Consider the following 17,784-nt stretch of genomic DNA (forward strand, 5'->3'; position numbering starts at 1 on the left):
TCCTGATTATATGACTGCTATCACGATTACGATCACGAAATCCCGTTGATTGTCAATTTCTTGAGTGGGCTCAGTAACCTCTCCATTTGTCCTATCCCTGAGATTTTAGAAGCCTCTCTCCACTTGGCCTTCCCAACGATGCCAATGCCGCATTGGAAGCTTTTTCAGGGTCAGGGGAATGGGATCCAGCTTGTTACTAGCTTTATCATATGAATACACCATGGGAAGCTTGCAAGGCTGTCCCATGTGGGCAGGAAACTCAGTAGCTTGCCAGTTTCTCCCAGAGGGAGAAGTAGGTTATAAGATATCACTTCTGGGAGCTTGCTTTTAAGTCTCTGGATGTTGTCCGTTGATGGGATTACGCACACCTGGGCTTCTCTGCAGGTACCTTCATGCGTGAGGCTTGTCTGAACATGTGGAGAGGGGCCTTGAGCATGGTTGTGGCTAGGTTCTGGTGGTCTTTGGCCACCGGGAGCTCTCCTCGGGGCGGGGAGGGAAACTGGAGCCCAGCGCCTCTGAGGGGCCCCAGGGAAGACAGCCAGGCGTGCAGGCAAGAGACTATAACCTGCAGATATATACCTACATGGGTTACAGAACAGAGGAAAGTGGTGTCTCTTTTGGGGTGAAGTATAAAAGTGAATGGGTTGATGAACTTGCAACAGGGGGACGCGGGCTCGATCTCGGGACAGGGGCGATACTGGTGTGCTCTCCGCTGAGATGCGACCCGAGTGGCCACACATTTGTGCGGTCGCTCCGCTGCTGATCGACCATGATCCGGAGGCCAGCTAGACTACTTTTGGTACCAGCAGCTGCTCGCAGAAATGTCTCTAGACTATGAACTAAGCCATAGCTCCATGCTGCCTCAGGAAGGGAAATGATGCAATTTCTAACATAAATCTCCCTGGACTTAGTTATTAAAATACTAAATTAAAGAAATCCCAAACTGCGCGGCCACTATCACGGCTGCACTACTTCATATCTTTTCATTCTCAGCAATGGAAAACTAATTATCAAATGCTTCCTTGTTAGCAGGGCTGTTTTTTAGGGGGGAAACTCCAACAATAGTGAGATTTGTGTTGAAATATGGAATGTAATCAAGGTAAAGAGAAAGTGAAGTGAAATTTATCAGCTACGCAGGCGGGGATGGGGAGTGGGGGGGTGGGAAGTATACTGGGGTTTTGGTGGTGGAATATGTGCACTGGTGAAGGGATGGGTGTTCGAGCATTGTATAATTGAGACATAAGCCTGAAAACTTTGTAACTTTCCACATGGTCATTCAATAAAATAAATCAATTTTAAAAAAGAAAAATATGGATTGCAAATAAAAAAAAAGTGAATGGGTCCCCAGAACCACTCCAAGAAAATTAAACTGATAATTAGTCAGTGGAGAAGATGTCCTAACAGAGCGAAACATCAGTGACACTATTCTGTGAAGTGTGCTTTACAATGATTACAAATTGAAATGCTTTCTTTTGGTTACTAAGGGCCGGGATTAGGGAGATATAGGGAGTTCGTGTGGTGTTTTGTTGTTCTCTTGATTTCGTGGTGCTAGGGGTGAAACCCAGGGTCTCATGCATGAAAGGCCTGTGCTCTACCACTGAGATACATCCTGGCCCCCAATTGATGTGTCTTAAACCAAAGAATAAAGTATTCTTAGAAGCTAACAGAGAAGTTTCTGTGTTGGGTCTTGCAACTTAGGTGCAATTTTACCCATTATGCAAGGGTTTACAGGCTACTAAAAAATGTATTCATCTTGATAATACCTACACAAAATATTAATTAATTTTTTAAAAAAAATTATGAGCTTATCCCCCAACATGTGCCCCATAAATAGGGCAGCTCTCACAATATTGTATGCATGAAGAAAATCACATCCACCTTTTCCACACTCTTCAGTGTCTGAGCGTGTGCATCTAATGGGCCAGTAGCCAGTGGAGCAAGTTCGAGACACAGGACAGACTTTTTCTGAATTTGGACCCAGGATTGGAAAACAGCAACATCAAGGAGAGTCACAATGTTGACTAAAATAACAGTAGTCCTGAGAAAAAGAAATGGTCACAATGGTGGCTCAGTAATTAGTCAGACAACAATTCATTCTGAGGCAGAGAAGCAGAATAGACACTAACATAACATTCATCATTTTCGGGTGGGAATGATAGTCCAAGAGGTTAAGATGCTTGCCCTGCATGTTGACGACCCTGGTTCAATCCCCAGCACCAGACATGACCCCCAGGATGAGCCTTGAGCACAGAGACAGAGGAGTGCAGCCCAAACAGGCCCAATTCCAAAACAACCCCCAAAGTTTAACGTATTGGGTTTTTTAGAATTGAAAAAACTCTTAGCTTTTTGTTATTTGCTTATTTGTGATAATTCTTCTAGAGGTACCATAAAATCAAACCAAAAAATTATATAAATGAATAGACCCCCCCCCTTAAGTTACCATTTAGGCTATATGAGATAATAATTATCCACCATTGGGGAGAAGAGCCATAAACAAATAACTTTTGCTCCACTGTTTTATTTTTTTTAAATGTAAGAGTACTGCTATTTATTTAGCCATTGATTAAGCTGATTGAATTGGGTATGACCTCCACATTACTTTTCTTTTTATTGAGAATGTTAATTTTATTATTTTATTATTGGACTGGAGCAATAGCACATCAAGTAGCGTATTTGCCTTGCACACAGCTGACCCTGGTTTGATTCTTCTGTCCCTCTCCGAGAACCCAGCAAGCTACCAAGAGTATCCCGCCCTCATGGCAGAGCCTGGCAAGCTACCCGTGGTGTATTCGATATGCCGAAAACAGTAACAACGTCTCACAATGAAGACGTTACTGGTGCCTGCTCCAGCAAATCGATGAACAATGGGATGACAGTGCTAGAGTGCTATTTCATCATCATCATCATCATCATCATCATTATTATTATTATTATTATTATTTTAATCACCATGAGATGCAGTTACAAAGCTTTTCTGTTTGAGTTTCAGTCATACAATGATCAATCACCTAACCCTCCATCAATGCACATCTTCCGCCACCAAGATCCCCAGTACCCCCCCTCATCCAGTCCCTCCCCCTGCCTCTGGCAAACAATTTCCCCCATATTCTCTTTTGTATTGCTTGTTATGAACAGCATAAGATGTCCTGGAATTCTAAAATTTTAGATAATTAAGGTCTGGGGAAATCTCTGCAGCGAGTTGCTCAGTTCGGAGATTCTTTTGTGTGTCTCTGGATTATGACCATTAAGGAGCTTAAGTAGCACTTGGGGGCAGTTTGTGGATGTGACCTCCAGGGTCCCATGGGGATGGGGGTGGGAAGGCGGGGAGATGAGAAGGATCAGTGCATCCCCTATCCCTTGAGGCCTGGAGTTTGCTGTCACTTGTAACTGAACCCGAGTACCTGCACTTCTCATTGGGTTATGGAAGTTGGAGGCCGCCAGGGTTTTTAGGGGGCAGGTGGAGGGATGACGCCTGCCTCCGTATGAAGCACCCAGATGAAGTCGGCCTGGCTTAAAGTCCGGAGGCATTTCTGCAGCGAGATGCTCGGTTCAGAGATTCTTTTCATGGCCCTTGCTTCCATGTTTTCCAGAGAAATAAACTATTGGCATATGCCCTGCAGGGCACGCCTATGCTGGCCCTAACAGTGACTTTTGATCTCTGAATTTATGGGTTTCTGAAATAAGGCCAATAAATAAGCTTGTATAGCTGAGCCGGAAGTGGTTTGTGGGTGTGGCTTCCACATACCTAACTTTTGGCCGTTTAATTTCTTAGTAAACTTGGCCCCAAGTTGCTGGGGTCTGGCCAAAGGCACAGCAGCAATTTTGGGTTATTAGGAAGTCTGAAGGCACCAACAGGCTCTTGCCCTGCAGTTACAGGTTGACCTGCTGGCGGCACCGTAACCCCTGCTCCACTATTTTAAAAACAGACTATTACTCAAAGATCACTTCTCCTTCAAGCTTCTAATCATCTCTGTCATAAATATACCATTTAGTATGATTAGAAATAGGAAGACTAACCCGACCTGAGGACTGTGGTCTGGAATATATAGTGAGATGTCCTCAGGAAGAACCAAACTTTAAGTCTGATATATCTCTTATTGTGCTCATACAGAATGACATTGCTAGAAATATTAGAAATAGATTTACTACAACTATTTAAGTGGATTACTAGCTGAGGAAGGAAGAAAGCAACACACCCTGGAGGGGATCCCGCCTTTAAGCGGATCTCCTAGTAATCTGGAGTAATCTCTTTATATGAGATTTTGTTGATCTCCTGGAGGAGTAGTCTTACCCCTCTTTGTTAATATTCAACCCACCTTTGTGTCACCACCCTATGACATTGATATATAAACTAAGACTGTAGGAGAAGCAGAGGGAGAAGACAGAAGAGAAGACACAGAAGCGACAGAAAAGAGACGAAGCAAGAGAAAAGACAGAAGCGAGGGAGAAGACACAGAAGTAAGGGTCAGAGTCAGAAGTGAGAGCAAGAAGGGCTCCGGAGAGAGAGATCAGAAGAAGAGAGATTGGAAGAGACCAGAGGAGAGACAACAGAGACAGGGTCAGAAATGAGAGACAAACAGAAGAAAGCACAGCGGCACACACAGAAGCAGGACAACAAAGGAGGAGCCATCCCTATCCGTCCATACGCAGTGGCTCCAGAGCACTGAACTCGAGGGGTTGGGGGTTGGGGGGGAGAGCCACCCGAGAGCCCGAGAACAACACAACACACACATCACCCCCTCCCATGTGCACGTGCATTTGTGTTTTTTACTGGGAATCAAACCCAAGTCTGTCATGTTTTGTTCCAAGCAAGCACCTTACCTGCTGTACTATCTCTCCCGTCAAGTGCTAGGAATATAGTGGTGAGCAAGATGTCATTTCTACTCTTCTGGAAACTGCTGATATGTAAATGTAGAATTAATTTATCTCCTCACCCACTTAGGTCTTGGTTTTATTGATGGTTATAATATTCTGTCAGTTCTAAAAGGCAAATAAATCTCTTAACCATTTAGAAGATAATTTAAAATATCAGTCATAAAAATAAACTTGTTTTGTTAACAGCATAGATCATGAAAAATTATTTTGGCATTTATACCAATTTATACCAGGGCTGGAGCTATAGCACAGTGGGTAGGGCGTTTGCCTTAAACACGGCTGACCCCAGTTCAATTCCTCTGCCCCTCTCGGAGAGCCCGGCAAGCTACCAAGAGTATCTTGCCCTCAGGGCAGAGCCTGGCAAGCTACCAAGAGTATCTTGCCCTCAGGGCAGAGCTTGGCAAGCTACCTATGGCATATTCGATATGCCAAAAACAGTAACAAGAAGTCTCACAATGGAGACGTTACTGGTGCCCGCTCGAGCAAATCGATGAGCAACGGGATGACAGTAACAGTAACAGTAATTCAAATTGATTTCATACTTCAATTTGTAGATTTTAAATGTTTACATAGCATGTTAGATTATGACAAATGATAACAAATTAAAGCTTTAAACTTTAGTATTTTAAAATCTTTTCTTAAGTTTTTGCTCCACACCTGGTGATGTTCAGGGTTACTCCTCTGAATTCAGGAATTACTCCTAGTGGTATGGGATGGGATGGCAGGGGTTCCCGCATTGGCTACATGCAAGACAAGCACCCTACCCACTGTACTATCTTTTTAGCCCTGTTTGTTTTTGTTTGGTGGTCAGGGCCAACTCCTGGCTCTGCATTTAGGGATCATTCCTGGTGGACTTAGAGGACTATCTATATAGAGTGCTGGAGATCAAATCCCAGTTGGCTGTGTGTAAGGCAAGCACCAAGGCAAGCACCTTACAACTGTATTACCTCTTTGGCTTCTAAACTTTAGCATTTTAAACATATAATTTTATCAAAAAATATAATAAGATGGGGGCTGGAGTGATAGCACAGCGGGTAGGGCGTTTGCCTTGCACGCGGCCGACCCGGGTTCGATTCCCAGCATCCCATATGGTCCCCTGAGCACCGCCAGGGGTAATTCCTGAGTGCAGAGCCAGGAGTGACCCTTGTGCATCGCCAGGTGTGACCCAAAAAGCAAAAAAAAAAAAAAAAATAATAATAAGATGAAATTCTCATTGCATTGATTGACCACTTAAGTCTAAATGTCACTAAGAAAAAGTGCTTCAATAGTTAAGGAAATGTAAGTAATAATAATTGGGTGTTGGCAAAGAACTCTTGCTCTATTTTTAACTAATCTCAAGTTAATTTTCCACAAATATCCTACCTCAATTATCCCAATTCATTATCAGTCTAAGGGGAATTTTGGAATCATGTATTTTTTTCCAAGAATAACACAATCGGTCTTGAAATGACAGTGACCTTCAAAAAGACAAGAGAGCTCAGAGAAGATGCTACTATGTCATCAGCCTCTTCCCTCTCAGTGAGAGGTTCTGCCCACAAGAATTAGGCATTTGCCACCACCCAGGTTGGACTGAGAAATGATCTTTGGTTCCTATCAAGAATTACAATGCAGGGTATCCTTCGAATACAGAGGGGTTCAGGTGCCCATGACTCAGCAAATAATAGAGGCCAGTTGCAAGTAACAGGAACCCTCCATGTTTCCCAGCCATCAAGCTGCTCAGCAGGGCAAGACTGACTGAACTCAGCAAGGCCCTCAGGCTCCATCTGGGGAGCAAATTAACTTATTTTCTAATGGGTCCTAGTGTCCCCATAGCTAGCATATCAAGGTCCAAGACAGGAAAAAGGGGACAGCTGTGCCAACAGTGTCCTCTCCCTCTCCCCTCAGAGCACCAGAGGTTTCCCAGTAAGCTTCAATGCATATTTCTTCCATCTCATCAACCAGAATTGTGTCATGAGTCTAACTCCAGAAATGAGCAAGCTGACCGCAGATTTAGCTTCCCCTTCCCCCACCCCAAGTGGAATTCTGTGCTAAAAGAAAGGAAAAAGTGGAGTTGGGGTGGGCCCTCATAAGGTTTACTTCCACAATCCTGTGTCTAAAAGGATCCTCACCTTCTCCCAGTGTGCTTTTTTCATCTCAGGTCTCCAAGCCAACCACCGGGCTGCCAACACCAGTGTGACATGGGCAGGCTGGATGATGGGAATGACAGCACCTCCATGGGGCCAGAGAAGCTGCAGGCAGCTCTACTCAAGAGCCCTGTGCCCTCATTCTCCTCCATCTCTGTGATGTCACACTGGATTTCCTTCCTGCAGCTCTGGGCTGCGGTGGTCATGGGGCTCCTGGGTCAAGCAGGGGTAGGGAAGGAGCCTGCTGGGAGCCTAGGGGGTCTCATCATGCCTCTCTTGAAGGAGCCCTATCCCCCCACTCCAGTCCAGTTTTCGTGGATCCTCCAGAGTTTGTTTGCTGCCTTCAATGTGGTCCTGTTGGTCATAATCAGTGGTCTCTTCTTCGCATTCCCGTGAGTGTCCCCTGAGACTGGAGCCAGGAGAGGGGACAGCAGAAAGGGCAGAACGACCTGTATGGCCAAGGCCCACAGGTGTAAATGTGGGGCGAATGGGGAGAAGCAGGTGGCTGGTAATATGGGGTGATATTCGGCAGTGCCTCAATGGATTGGTTATCAGGAGGCTTGATGGGCTAGGAGGCACCCAGACCAAGGCTGAGCCCTGCTCGGATCTCAGTTGCAGGTGGCTGGCGCAGAATGGGGAGCAGGTCTTTGTCATCATCACAGGCCTCCTCTTTCTCCTCACCTTCTTCAGTCTTCTTTTTCTTAACTTCTCGGACCCGGGCATCTTGCATCAAGGTGAAGCCTGGGTCCCCAGGGAGCTGGAGGTGGTACCCGAGGGCTCCTATCTATAGGGATGATTCCTGAAAAGCTCCCTACTCTCCTGTGTTAAGTTCTCAGGCTCTCACCATTTGTCTCCATTGGTTCAGGTCCTGCTTCAAAAGACCGAGGGGTGGAAAAAGAACTTCAGGGGTGGGGGTTGGGATCCACTTGGTGGGGGATGGGGGAGTCAACTCTTCAAAACCACTCAGTCCTCTCTCTCCCTCCCATTGCACACATAGCTGCAAGCATCCATCCCAGTCCAAAGGCCAGAGTTTCCCAGAACTCCTTGGACTCGCTTAGTGCAGGACTGGAAATGCCCCTACTCACCTCTTTCCCCTTCCCTGGAGCAACAATGATGGAAGGGCTGCCTGCTGGTGCCTAATCCTCTTTCTGCACCAGGCTCTGATGAACAGGGCCCCATGACGGTCCACGTAATGTGGGTGAACCATAGAGCCTTCCGCCTGCAGTGGTGCCAGAAGTGCTGCTTCCACCGCCCACCCGGGACCTTCCACTGCCCCTGGTGCAATATCTGTGTGGAGGTGAGTGACTCTCCTACCTGCCCATCTGCCTTCCCAACCCTTGGCTGGCACCAGCAGTGTGTGGGAAACAACTTTGCAGTTAAGGGCACTTCTAGTAGTAACTCTCAGCCACTCGTGGTCACTCATGCAGGTCACTGACTATGCCTGCACTTGCCCTTGTTAGCACAGGTGCTAAACACTGGCAGAGACACCCACTTCCCACCTGGGCCCATCCCTGGTCTCACTGATACAAGGATGCTGGGCTGGCTGCAGGCAGGGAGTCTTATTCTCCAGGGTCAGGCTAGCGTACCCCCTCCTGAGCTCTGCACATCTGTCTTTCCCCGTTTGCAAAGCGTTGTCCTTACAGCCTTACAAGGCTGCCGTTAAAGGATGAGCAAGTAGAGTTACAGCAGAATACGTGCTCCACCTGTCCCGGCAGTTCTTTTGAGTCAGATTCCTCACGCAGCTCTATTCACAGCAATTCCAGCCCGAGGGTCTCTAGGGCTCAGTATCTTCCCTGGCACCACAGCCAGCTCACGGAGCAAAGTGCCCGGTGTGGGGGGGAAATGGGGGGGAGCACGGCGGGTATGTGTGTAAACAGCTTTGGGATCAGAGCCTGGCCCGAGATGGGTCCCGGAGGCCCGCTCCCCTTTTCCTCTCACACAGGACTTCGACCATCACTGCAAATGGGTCAATAACTGCGTCGGTCATCGCAACTTCCGCTTCTTCATGCTGCTCATCCTGTCCCTATGCCTATACTCGGGCGCAGTGCTGACCACCAGCCTGATCTTCCTAGTGCGCGTGGCCCACCTGCCCTTCTCCATCGACAAGGCCGTTGCGTATCCAGCCGCCCGGAAGTCAGGGCAGGGGCGGAGCAGGCGGTGACAGATGGGTGGGAAGCCTAGCGGCTAACGGGCCAATCAGGGGCGAGGCGCGGGGGTGGGGCGGCGCGGAGGGGGTCGGGCCAATCAGGGGCGAGCAGAGGCCTGGCCTTGTTAGGGCAGGGTTGGGCGGCTGCAGAGTGGGCGAAGCTGATTCGCGGAAAGGCCGGGTAGGCGGGGCGCAGAAAGCCGTCTGGTCCTTCCTTAGCAGCGGCCAGCGTCCTCGTGGCTGTTCCGGCCGCCGGCTCCCTGGTGCCGGTGTTCGTGCTGCTGCTGCTGCAGGTCCTGTCGGTGAGCGCGGGAGAGCGCTCCTACGAGGGCAAGGTACGCGGGTCTGGCGCGGGCACGGCCCTCCTCTCCGCGGCCCTGGCTGCTGCTGGCCTGGCCGTCGTTAGCCCGTTCAAACCACATTCAGCTCAAGTCTTGCCCCCTCCTGGAGCCCAGTGCCACCCCCCACCCACTCCACCAGGCGGTCAGATGGGCCTACAGTGTGCGTCCCACCTGGGTGTTGTGCCTGGCACACAGGTGAGTTGGAAGAACCTGAGGAGTGAAATAGGAACTCGAGTAGAGTAGCTGCCCCTTGACGCTCATGAACACCAACGTGGCAAATCCTGTGTCCTGCCTCGCCAGCTCGGAGACCACAGCTGAGGGTGTGCCCTGAGGGTTTTGCAACCACAGGAGACAGGGAGGGCAATCCAGGGATGCAGAGGGACAAGGGGTTCCTTGAAAGCCTCTGTGCAATACTGTGAAAGGGTCAGGAAACAGTTCTAATTGGAGCAGAAGATGATGTGGAAAATCAAGCGTACTACTTGGAATTGACCAGATTTTAAAGGTTCAGAAAGCCAGGTGAGAATTTAGTCTTGGAGCAGTAAAAGCCTGGAAGCCTTGTGTGTGTGTGTGTGTGTGTGTGTGTGTGTGTGTATGTGTGTGTGTGTGTTATTTTATTGAATCACTGTGAGATAGTTACAAGTTTTCATGTTTCGGTTACAATCACACTATGATCAAACACCCATCCCTCCACTAGTGCACATTCCCCACCACCAATATCCTGGGTATACCCCCCTTTCCCACCCTCTCCCTGCCTCTATGGCAGACAATATTCCCCATACTCTCTCTCTACTTTTGGACATTATGGCTTGCAACACAGACACTGAAAGGTTATCCTGTTTTGTCCATTATCTACTTTTGGCACAAATCTCCCATCCTGACTGATTCTTCCAACCATCATTTTCTTAGTGATCTCTTCTCTATACCATCTGCCTTCTCCCCTCTGCTCATGAAGCAGGCATCCAACTATGGGGAAATCCTCCTGGCCCTTGTATCTATTGTCCTTGGGTGTCAGCCTCATGTGATGTTCTTCTATACTCCACAAATGAATGCAGTCCTTCTATGTCTGTCCCTCTCTTTCTGACTCATTTTCACTTAGCATGATACTCTCCATGTTTATCCATTTATAAGCAAATCTCATGACTTCATCTCTCCTAACAGCTGCATGGTATTCCATTGTGTAGATGTACCAAAGTTTTTTTAACCAGCCATCTGTTTTAGGGCACTCGGGTTGTTTCCAAATTTTGGCTATTGTGAACAGTGCTGCAATGAATATATAGGTACAGATGTCTATCTACTGTGCTTTTTTGCATCCTTGGGATATATTCCCCAAAGTGGTGTTGCTCAATTTCTAGGTTTTTTTTTTTAATTGAATCACCATGTGGAAAGTTACAAAGCTTTCAGGCTTAAGTCTCAGTTACACAATGCTCAGACACCCATCCCTTCACCAGTGCACATATTCCATCACCAAGAACCACAGTAAACCTCCTCCCCCACCCCCCCCACTTCCTCAGCCCCCCACTGGCCTGTGTAGCTGATAAATTTCACTTTACTTTCTCTTTACTATGATTACATTCAATATTTCAACAAAATGCTCACTATTATTGTTTGGAGTTTCCCCCCTCCAAAGTCAGACCTGCTGGAAAGGAAGCATTTGACAATTTGTTTTCCATTGCTGAGAATGAAGAGATATGAGGTTGTGTGGCTACAATATCTAGCAATGATACATCTTCTGGCAGAAATTTCTCTGGACTTAGTTACTAAAATACAGAAATCAATTTCTAGTTTTTGAAGGACTGTCCATATTGTTTTCCAGAAAGGCATTCCCATCAGTATTGAAAGAGCATCCCTTTTTCCCCACATCCACGCCAGCAGTGTATTTTTTTTTTTGTTCTTTGGAATATGTACCAATCTCTGTGGTATGTGATGATATCTCATAGTTGTTTTGATTTGCATCTCCCTGATGACTAGCGATGTGGAGCATTTTTTCATTTGCCTCTGGGCCATTTGTATTTCTTTTTTGAGGAAACTTCTGTTTATTTCTTCTCCTCATTTTTTGATGGGGTTGGAGGTTTTTTCTTGTACAATTCTACTTGTGTCTTGTATATCCTGGATATTAATCCCTTATCAGATGGGTATTGGGTAAATATTCTTTCCCATTCTGTGGCTCTTTCTGTATTTTGGTCACTGTTTCTTTGAAGCGCAGAAGCTTCTTAGTTTGATGTAGTCCTATTTGCTTATGTTTGCTTCCACTTGCATGGTCAGTGCTGTTTCATTCTTAAAGATGCTTTTAGCTTCAATGTCATGGAGAGTTCTGCCTACATTTTCTTCTATGTACCTTATAGATTCATGTCTGATACTGAGGTCTTTAATCCACTTTGATCTGACTTTTGTGCCTGGCATTAGACAGAGATAAGAGTTCATTTTTTTGCAGGTAGCTATCCAGTTTTCCCAGCACCACTTGTTGAAGAGGTTTTCCTTGTTCCACTTCACATTTCTTGCTTCTTTGTCAAAGATTAAGTGGCCATATATTTGGGGGTCTGTGACAGGATATTCAACTCTGTTCCATTGGTCTGCAAGTCTGTTTCTAGCCCAATACCATGCTGTTTTAATTACTACTGCTTTGTAGTAGAGTTTGAAGTTGGGGAAGGTGACTCCACCCATCTTCTTTTTTCCAAGGATTGCTTTAGGTATTTGTGGGGGTTTATTGTTCCATATGAATTTCAGGAGTGTTTTGTCTATTTCTTTGAAAAATGTGATGGGTATCCTGATAGGGACCGCATTAAATTTATATAGTGCTTTAGGCAGTATTGCCATTTTGATAATAGTAATTCTCCCTATCCATGAGCAGGGGATGTGTCTCCATATCCTAGTGTTCTCTTTTATTTCTTGAAGTAGTGTTTTGTAATTTTCCTTATATAGATCCTTCACTTCTTTGGTTAAGCTGATTCCAAGGTACCTGATTTTCTGAGGTACTGTTGTGAACCAGGGATGCTGTCTCGTTTGCCAAAGCATCAAAAATCAGATGGGCCAGTCATGTAATGCGATTCAGAGACAACCGCTAGACAAGAGCTGTTACCGACTGGATTCCATGCCACGGGACGTCAGAAGACCTCGTGGCCACCCACCAACTAGATGGTCAGATTTCTTCGTCAAATCTCTGAATGAACGATTTGAGGCTCTTCCTGTTCCTAGAGCGAGCAGATATCATTGGGCTGCACTAGCTCGCGACAGGGACAAATGGAGACGTTACTGGCGCCCGCTCGAGCAAATCAAAGATCAACGGGGCTACAAGTGACAAGTGACTATTGTGAATGGGATTGTTTTTTTAATGTCTCTTTCTTCTCTTTCATTATTTGTAGATAAGAAATCCATGGACTTTTGGGTGTTATTTTGTAGCCTGCCTCTTTACCTTTTGTTTTACCTATTGTTTTAACTCTGTTTTACCACGAGGTTTTACCTATTGTTTCTAGGAGCTTTTCTGTAGAGTCTTTAGGGTTTTCGAAGTATAGTATCATATTGTCTGCAAATAGTGATAACTTGACCTCTTCCTTTCCTATCTGTATGCTCTTGATATCTTTTTCTCCTCTAACTGCTATGGCCAGGACTTCCAGTACTATATTGAATAGGAGTGGCGAAAGCAGGCAACTTTTTCTTGTGCCCGATCTTAGAGGGAAGGCTTTTAATTTTTCCCCATTGAGAATGATACTTGCCATGGGCTTGTGGTAGATGGCTTTGACTATATTGAAGAAACTTCCTTCAATGCCCATTTTGCTGGGAGTTTTCATCATAAATGAGTGCTGGATCATGTTAAATTCTTTCTTTGCATCTGTTGATATGATCACTTTTGTTAATATGATGAATTATGTTGATTGACTTGTGAATGTTAAACCATCTTTGCATCCCTGGGATGAATCCTACTTGGTCATGGTGTATGATCTTTTTGATGAGTCGTTGGATTCTATTTGCTAATATTTTGTTGAGGATCTTTGCGTCTGTATTCATCAGGGATATCGGTCTGTAATTCTCTTTCTTTATGGTATCTTTGTCTGCTTTTGGTATCATGGTGATATTTTCTTCAGAAACTGTTTGGAAGTGTTTTTTTCATACTTCAATTTCCTGGAAAAGTTTAAAGAGGATTGGGAGTAAGTCCTCTTTAAAGGTTTGGAAGAATTTACTAGTGAATCATCTGGGCCAGGACTTTTGTGCTTGGGGAGACTTTTTATTACCATTTCAATTCCGTGATGTTGATAGGTCTGTTCAGGTATTCCAGGTCTTCTTGGTTCAGCCTTGGGAGGCTATAGAAATCTAGGAATTTATCCATTTCCTCGAGGTTTTCGTGTTTTGTAAAGATTCTCAAAGTAATCTCTGAGGATCCTTTTAATTTCTGTAGTTTCTGTTGTAATGTCCCCCTTCTCATTTCTAATTCAGTTTATTAGGGTTTTCTCTGTCCCTTTTTTTTTTTTGCGAGTCTTGCTAGAGGTTTAATGATCTTGTTTATTTTCTCAAAGAACCAGCTCTTGGTTTCATTGATCTTTCAGGTTGTTTTTTTGGGGTTTCCATCTCGTTGATTTCTGCTCTGAGTTTTATTATTTCCTTCCTTCTGTTTGGATTTGGCTCCTTTTGTTGGTCATTCTTCAAGCTCTTAAGCTGTGAGGTTAGGTTACTTATGTGAGTTTGCTCCTCCTTCCTGAGGAATGCTTGTAGAGCTATAAACTTTCCTCTTAACACAGCTTTTGCTGTATTCCATAAGTTTTGGTAACTTATGTCCTAATTTTCATTTGTTTCCAGGAATCTCTTGATTTCCTCTTTGATTTCCTTTCTAAGCCACTCGTTGTCTAATAGTGAGCTGTTTAATTTCCAGGTGTTTGATTTTGTTTTGTGTTTGTGAGTGTGATTTATTTCTAATTTCAATGCATTGTGGTCTGAGAAGATCGTTGATACAATTTCTATCTTTTTAATTTTATGAAAGTATGTTTTGTGGCTCAGCATGTGGTCTATCTTGGAGAATGTTCCATGCACACTTGAGAAGAATGTATATTCAGCTTTTTGAGGATGAAGTGTCCTGTATATATCTACTAAGTCTCTTTCTTCCATTTCTTCCCTCAGATGAAGTATGTCCTTGCTAAGCTTGAGTCTGGTTGATCTATCAAGAGGTGATAAAGCGGTGTTGAAGTCTCCCACTAGTATTGTGTTGCTATCTATGTCTTTCTTCAAGTCTATGAGTAGTTGTTTTAAGAACTCTGCTGGTCCTTCATTAGGTGCATATATATTTAGTATTGTTAGTTCTTCCTGTTTTACAGATCCCTTTATCAATAAGAAATGACCTTCACTGTCTCTTGTGATCTTCTTCAGTCTGAAATCATGTGGTCTGATACTAGGATGGCTACCCTCGCCTTTTTATGGGAGTTGTTTGCCTGTAGGATTGTTTTCCAGCCTTTGACTTTGAGCCTGTTTGCTCTGACTGTTGAGATATGTTTCTTGCAGGCAGTAGAATGTTGGGTTCAATTTTCTTTTTTTTTTTTTTTTTTTTTTTGCTTTTTGGGTCACACCTGGCGATGCACAAGGGTCACTCCTGGCTCTGCACTCAGGAATAACCCCTGGCGGTGCTCAGGGGACCATATGGGATGCTGGGAATCGAACCCGGGTCGGCCGCGTGCAAGGCAAACGCCCTACCCGCTGTGCTATCACTCCAGCCCCCTGGGTTCAATTTTCTAATCCATCCTGCCACTCTGTGTCTTTTAATTGGTGCTTTTAGCCCACTGACATTCAGATAGATTATTGTTATGGGGGTTTTGTCCCATTTTTTGCTGAAATTTGGTGTATTTGAGGATCCTATATTGTCTTAAAGTAGCCCATTCAGGTGTTCTTCTAATCATGGTTTTGAGTCTATGAAGTTCCTGAGCTGTTGTTTATCTGTGAAACTGTGTGTTGTTCCTTCTGTTATGAATGCGAGTCTAGCCAGGTAAAGTATTTTTGGTGAGGCATTTATTTCATTGAGTTTTTTCACTATATCCCACCACTGTTTTCGGGCCACGAGGGTTTCATCAGACAAGTCAGCCGTGAATCTTAAGGGTGCTCCTTTGTAGGCAATTTCTTTCTTTGATATTGCTGCTTTCAGGATTTTGTCTCTATGTAAGGTATTGGTCATTTTGATCAGGATGTGTCTTGGGGTATTTTATTTGGATTTCTTCTAGCTGGTATACCCTTCGGGCCTCCTGAATGTGGTCGCATGTTTTCTTCTGCTCTGGGAACATCATAGCAATGATGTCTTTGACAGTTTCTTCATCAGTGTTTTCTTCCTGTCCCTCTGGGACTCCAATAATTCTTATATTACTCCTCTTGGCTTCACCACGATCTTCTCTTGCCATCTCTTCCTGGATTGTCAGTCTCTTTTCCATTTTCTGTTCTTTTCTAGAGTCTCTGGACTTCATCTTCGAGCTCACCGATTCTGTCTTCAGCAGCTGTTACTCTGTTGCTGAGGCCTTCCACTGAGTTTTTTAATTCGCCTACCAGGTTATCCAGGTCTGACATTTCCGTGTGTAGTTTTGTTTGCACTTTCCACATTTCTACCTTCAAATCCTCTTGTATTTTATCGATATGTTTTCCATTGTTTCTTTTAGCTCCCTGAGCATCCTCAGTAGCTCCCTTCTAAATTCCTTATCAGGGAGGGTGTCTAGCACTTCATTGCTGTTGGGGTCTTCTGGGCTAGCCTCTTCAATAAGTAAGCTTGGTGGGGATCTGCGTTGCTTTACCATTGTGACCTATGTGGCTTAGCCCTTCACACTCACTGTTACTATTCTGCTTAAGATGCAATATTAATTGAGCTTAATGAGTTATTGGCTAACGTATTTCTGGTGGTTAAGCTAGCCTGGTGAAAGTTCCAACTAAGAGGGTAAATTATGGTTCTTGTGGGATATGGAGGGGAGAGAATAACTCGCGGCCGCATTAGCGGCTGCAACTCTGGGAAGGAGCCCTGATACAGGCCGCAACCAGGATGGAATGAGCAGAAGATGCGCAGAACATTTCAGCTTGGGGTGCTCGCGCAGTGTGCCTCAATTCCTGTTCCCCGCAAACCAAGGCTGAAAACTGGCAACTCCCTTGCACCATATGTTTTTCAAAGTAAAGCAAAAGACTCACCTCCTCTTTAGTGCAATTCCATGAGTTTCTGAAACACAAAAAACACTGAAATTTAAATCAGCTTCATTTCCACCCACCCTCAAATCCCCTTCTGACTTTTGGTAGTCACTTCCCTTCACCACCTGCAGCCCCCTGGAAAAACAAAACAAGAATGTTAATATTTTGTTTTTTTCCTTGTGTTTTGTTGAGATTCATATAACTGAAACCTCTCATCAGTCTTTGAAGCCTGTCTTCTTTGTTTGGCATAATACGTTTGAGATTCCTCCAGGCATGTTCTTCATGTCTGTAGTTTGTTCACTTTTTGTTACTGTGTAGTATTCCTTTATATAAATATGCCATGGCTTATTTATCTACTTCCAAGAAATTAAAAAATATTGGGGTAAAAAAAGAGTATTTGGGTTGTTTTCAGTTTTAAATGATTATAAATAAAGGCGCTACAATAAACATTGGTGTATAGGCATGTGAACATATGCCTATAATCCCTGTACTCTTGCTCTGTAGTGCCCACCTGATATTCTTAAATTACATTTCTTTTTGGATAAATAGGAATGTTTGTGGTTATGTGGTGATTATATATATAGCTTTATAAAAATTTTTAGTATGGCCAGGGATTAAGCTCAGTGATAAAGCACTTGCCTTGTGTGTGCAAGGCCTGATTTGAGATGCTTGCACCAGAAAATAAAAATCATATGGGACACTGCTAAATTGTCTTTTCAAATGACTGCTCCTTTTTGCATCCTCACAAGCAATTAATGAGAACTTATTTAATTTTTTTTTCATTTCTTATAGCCATCCCCAGAGGTGCTTTGAGAGCTGTGTTGGCTGGTACTCTGGGCCCATCACATCCATACCTGGAGGTGCTCAGAGGACCATATAGTACTGGGTACTGAACTCAGGACCTGCATAAGGCAGGAGTGCATGTTTTATTGTTCTTGTTTAATTTTGGAGTCATACCCTGTCTTGCACAGGGCTTGGTGCCAGGGATAAAACCAGGATCAGCTGTGTGCAGGGCAAGGGTCTGAACCTCTTGTACTTTCAGGGCCCTGCTTTGTTTCTTGATTTTAAATGACCTAATAATTGTGTGCTGATGTTCTTTGAGGTTTTTATTTGCATTTTCCGAGTGACTAGGACATACTGAGCATCTTTTTTGTTGTTATTTACC

At 44.6% G+C, this 17,784-nt stretch overlaps 1 protein-coding gene across 1 annotated transcript in view; it reads left to right on the forward strand.

The window, feature by feature from the left end:
- The first annotated feature begins 7,052 nt into the window (after positions 1–7,052).
- ZDHHC19 (zinc finger DHHC-type palmitoyltransferase 19) overlaps positions 7,053–17,784 on the forward strand; it is a 101,750-nt gene continuing 91,018 nt past the window's right edge. Inside the window, exons 1-5 of the mRNA XM_055124499.1 lie at positions 7,053–7,390; positions 7,611–7,732; positions 8,156–8,295; positions 8,941–9,113; positions 9,374–9,479. Of these exons, the coding sequence (XP_054980474.1) occupies positions 7,053–7,390; positions 7,611–7,732; positions 8,156–8,295; positions 8,941–9,113; positions 9,374–9,479 (879 nt within the window). The remainder of the gene's footprint in view (positions 7,391–7,610; positions 7,733–8,155; positions 8,296–8,940; positions 9,114–9,373; positions 9,480–17,784) is intronic.

The sequence above is a fragment of the Sorex araneus genome, chromosome 2 (assembly GCF_027595985.1).
Source record: "Sorex araneus isolate mSorAra2 chromosome 2, mSorAra2.pri, whole genome shotgun sequence".
Classification (NCBI taxonomy): Eukaryota; Metazoa; Chordata; class Mammalia; order Eulipotyphla; family Soricidae; genus Sorex; species Sorex araneus.